The following is a 4,622-nucleotide window of genomic DNA, read 5'->3' as shown; positions in this document are numbered from 1 at the left end:
GTGTGTGTGTGTGTGTGTGTGTGTGTGTGTGTGTGTGTGTGTGTGTGTGTGTGTGTGTGTGTGTGTGTGTGTGTGTGTCTGTGTGTCTGTGTGTGTGTGTGTGTGTCTCTCTGTGTGTGTGTGTGTGTGTGTGTGTGTGTGTGTGTATCTGTGCAGCCAGTGCCTCCCTCATCCACAGGCCAATCACAAGTCTGGCTGGCTGTCAGTGAAGATGGCTTGAGTGTTTTGGACTACACAATGGTGAGTGCGAAGGCGTGTGTGTGTGTGTGTGTGTGTGTGTGTGTGTGTGTGTGTGTGTGTGTGTGTGTGTGTGTGTGTGGGAGTGAAGGTCACCCATAACATCCATTCTTAAAAGTTGTTTTGGAGTACAACACAGACATAAACAAGAAGAACAATAAAGAAAGTTGAAGGTTTTTCATCCCACTTCAAAAAAGCACAGCTCTCTCCAGAACATTGCTTGAATTTAATTCGGTCTGGTCGTCCGTCCCTGGCCGTCCCTGGCCGTAACTCTATTTTTTTTCCCTTCTGCAATTCTGAAGCCCATCCAGGCCATCGAGGCAATAGATGGTAATGATTTTTTCCTAAGCACTGGAGTACTTACAGGAAAGCACTGAATCTGCCCCTTACGGACCTAACATGTTTCTGTCCAGACTCCAGAGATCCACTGGCTTAGAGGAGAAGTAAACAATGTCAGCCAGTAGTCTGTAATTTCCAGCTGCCTAAGTCTCCCATGTCATTACTGGTTTGGCCTTCTCTGTCGAGCCTCTGACTGGACGGCAAATGGACAGAAGGTAGAGAGAAGGTCCAAAAAAGAAAAAGGAAAAAAAAGAAAAGTAATAAAAAGATTTAATACAACAGTGGTTGTTTTTCTCATGAATTTTAAACCATCCGAAATATTTTTGTCACTGAGCCTAGATCTTCCCATCATGTGCCCTGTTTCTCCACATAATGAAGCATAGCAAACAACTTGAATAATCTTAAACGGCAGTGGCAAACACAATGGTGTAGCGTGTAATCTTATAAAAGAAGTCGTCTCATTTACAGTTCAGATTGTATAACTCATCAAACTTTCCATTGTCAAACATAGCCAAGTCGGACATTAGTATGAAATCACTACCTCAGTCATCCCACTGCTGAACTCCAGTAGAAAAAAAATGATGGGTTATGATTAAGAATTTAAATGACCTCAATGAGCCTCACCACATGTCAATGGGTGAACATGGCTTCACAGAGACATGCACACAAAGAGCACTTTTATTATTCTGTATTTAACTGTGCATTGTATTTTAATTCTGCATTTGTGTTTTTGATCTTGTGTCACTGCTGCTGCACAACCGATTGCCCCTTTGAGGACAAATACAATTCTACTTGACTTGATGTTCTGTGTGTTTGGTGACACCTCATGAATGTGTAGTTTTGTGACGGTGTACAGTGGTGTCTCACCTCATGAATGTGTAGTTTTGTGACGGTGTCTAGTGGTGTCTCACCTCATGAATGTGTAGTTTTGTGACGGTGTCCAGTGGTGTCTCACCTCATGAATGTGTAGTTTTGTGACGTTGTCCAGTGGTGTCTCACCTCATGAATGTGTAGTTTTGTGACGGTGTCCAGTGGTGACTTACCTCATGAATGTGTAGTTTTGTGACGGTGTGGTGTCTCACCTCATGAATGTGTAGTTTTGTGACGGTGTGCTATACAGTGGTGAATCACCTCATGAATGTGTAGTTTTGTGACAGTGTGCTGTACAGTGGTGTCTCACATCATGAATGTGTAGTTTTGTGACGGTGTCCAGTGGTGAATCACCTCATGAATGTGTAGTTTTGTGACGGTGTGGTGACACCTCATGAATGTGTAGTTTTGTGACGGTGTGGTGACACCTCATGATTGTGTAGTTTTGTGACGGTGTGCAGTGGTGACTCACTCGCCTCTCTCTCTCTCTCTCCCGTGCGGCTCCTGCTTCAGCACCTGCAGGTCACCTACCCCTATCAGTCCATCATCACCTTTGGAGGTTTCCGTGACGACCTCATGGTGGTGGTGAGCCAGACCAAGGACCAGGCGCAGGGGAAGAAGACTGTGGACAAGTTCATCTTTGCCATGAGCAAACCTAAGGTGACGCCTCTTAAGTTCATCTTTGCCATGAGCAAACCTAAGGTGAGGCCTCTTAAGTTCATCTTTGCCATGAGCAAACCTAAGGTGAGGCCTCTTAAGTTCATCTTTGCCATGAGCAAACCTAAGGTGAGGCCTCTTAAGTTCATCTTTGCCATGAGCAAACCTAAGGTGAGGCCTCTTAAGTTCATCTTTGCCATGAGCAAACCTAAGGTGAGGCCTCTTAAGTTCATCTTTGCCATGAGCAAACCTAAGGTGAGGCCTCTTAAGTTCATCTTTGCCATGAGCAAACCTAAGGTGAGGCCTCTTAAGCCACGGCTATTTTCTGTTTAAATCAAGTTCATCTTTGCCATGAGCAAACCTAAGGTGAGGCCTCTTAAGTTCATCTTTGCCATGAGCAAACCTAAGGTGAGGCCTCTTAAGTTCATCTTTGCCATGACAAACCTAAGGTGAGGCTTCTTAAGCCACGGCCATTTTCTGTTTAAATCAAGTTCATCTTTGCCATGAGCAAACCTAAGGTGAGGCCTCTTGAGACCCCTGCTCCCTCCCCTCCACTTTAAGACTCTTATGTTCAGTTTTCTTTTTTCTAACTTGTTTCTGTCTGTTTGTTTTTTGTTTGATCTGTTGTCTTTCATATTTTTCTGTTGTCTTGTTTGCTTGCCTTATGTAAAGCGTCTTTGAGTACTAGAAAAGCGCTATAGAAATATGAATTATTATTATTATTTAAGCCACAGCCATTTCTCTCTTTAAATCTGTCGGATCTAGTTTTTGTCTTTTTTTTTATGGAGATAAATTAAAGAAGTTCTCTAAAACATCTTCTTAGCCTTACTCTGCCACTTCATCTTCTATGAGTTTGTGAGGGATTCACTTGGTTTACGGTAATTACTTACTAACAAAGCCAAAAAACATAAAAGAGTTAAGAAAAAAGCACAATTAAGATTTATTAGGCAGTGCGATCAATTGAACACAATACTTTTTGACGATGCGGCTCTAAGGTCTACTGCTCGTACTGTGGACTTCCTATACACCACAGCGGTTACGTACTACAGATGAACCTCAACCTGGAGTCATACCAGAAGAGTGTCTGTTTGAAACATTTAGTCATGCTGGATGTCTGAATGTCCGTCAGACATCGTTTAATGGGAGTGCTAACTCAGGAGTTCCTGTCGGGCCCACCATTGAAAAGGCAAGAGCTGGCGTGAACGTATTGATAATGGTACGGCTGGGAGGTATCAGGTGCTGCAATAGATACGGAGAACAGGAAGGGATCTGGGAATATAATCAGCCACACAAACACCCACTATTCCCACTGGAGCCGCCTTTGGATGCCTTCATCACCGCTTAATATGAAACACTAAGTGGAACGCACACAGACTGACCTCACCATTGGACTTGTTAAAAACATTCCGATCCAGCTTAGAAGTGCTAATGGCTATATTTGATAATACATCATTTTGTAACATAACCAGTGGGTTTCTTGCAAACTGCCTGGATAGACTTTGCCTCGTCCCAATTATAAATTTGTCAAAAGTCCCTAGACTGAAGTACAATAGAATTCACACGCTAAAGTAGAGATAAAGCCTAACTCAACTCTGCAGGGAATGCATCGCAGGACTTTACAGAAAAGAGTTCAGCGCCTTGACCAGGACTAAGTGTCTTTATTACTATTACTCTTGGTCATGGTCAAAGGCCATGCATTTCAATTTAAATTATATCGAATGATTTTTTTTAAAGCAAAGCAGACTCTGCAATAATCAAACATCCTTTATTTCAACATCATATCAACTCACACATAAGCGATTGTATCACACGTAAAAATCCCAGAAATAAACTCCACACCTGAATGACTGGCAATCAGCTGAAACGACTGGTGAACGAATATCCTGTTAAATTCTCATAAATCATTTCTGAAGAAGACCAAACTAAACGTCTTAACCTGATGACTAAACGAATATCCTGTTAAATTCTCATAAATCATTTCTGAAGAAGACTAAACTAAACGTCTAAACCTCATGACTAAACCACTCTTCCTCTGCCCCCTCTCTTTTTAATGAAGATCCTGGAGCTGACCCTGCTGATGGCCAGTTATATCAACTACTGGAGCTCCGCTCCCCCCTCCACCTCCACCTCCAGCCCCGCCTCCGCCTCCGCCCCCGGCCTCTCCCTGGGGCCTCGTTCAGACAGGAAGCTGTGGAACATGGACAGCCGCCACTTCCCTGCCATGACCTACAACACCAAAGGCCCCACGCTGCTGTGAGACGCCCCACAGAGGAGCCTGCGGCGGGGGGTTGCAACACGGCCACGGAGAGCCGGAGAGCGGGAGGTGTGCAAACTGTGTCTTTTTCTAAAGAAAAGCTTGAATTCTGATGTGAAAGAATGAGGACAGTCTTAAAGGGATTTGGTTTGTGTGTATGTGCGAGAGTACAAAATATCAATATTAAATGAAACAGGAACAGTGCTCAAAAATTCCTTGAGGTAAGTACGACCAAAGAGGCATTTCAAATCACACACCAGCATAA

The 4,622-nt window shown here is 43.5% G+C and overlaps 1 protein-coding gene across 1 annotated transcript in view; it reads left to right on the top strand.

The window, feature by feature from the left end:
- Positions 1 to 4,360, top strand: part of plekhh1 (pleckstrin homology domain containing, family H (with MyTH4 domain) member 1) — a gene marked incomplete at both ends in the record, with an annotated part of 36,925 nt that extends 32,565 nt beyond the window's left edge. The window contains 3 exons of the mRNA XM_080849883.1: positions 157 to 240; positions 1,960 to 2,106; positions 4,160 to 4,360. Of these exons, the coding sequence (XP_080706009.1) occupies positions 157 to 240; positions 1,960 to 2,106; positions 4,160 to 4,360 (432 nt within the window). The remainder of the gene's footprint in view (positions 1 to 156; positions 241 to 1,959; positions 2,107 to 4,159) is intronic.
- Positions 4,361 to 4,622: the final 262 nt, after the last annotated feature.

This window comes from Sprattus sprattus (genome assembly GCF_963457725.1).
Source record: "Sprattus sprattus genome assembly, chromosome: 13".
NCBI lineage: Eukaryota > Metazoa > Chordata > Actinopteri > Clupeiformes > Clupeidae > Sprattus > Sprattus sprattus.
Note: the sequence above shows the minus strand (reverse complement) of the source record. Positions and strands in the feature narration are given on the sequence as shown.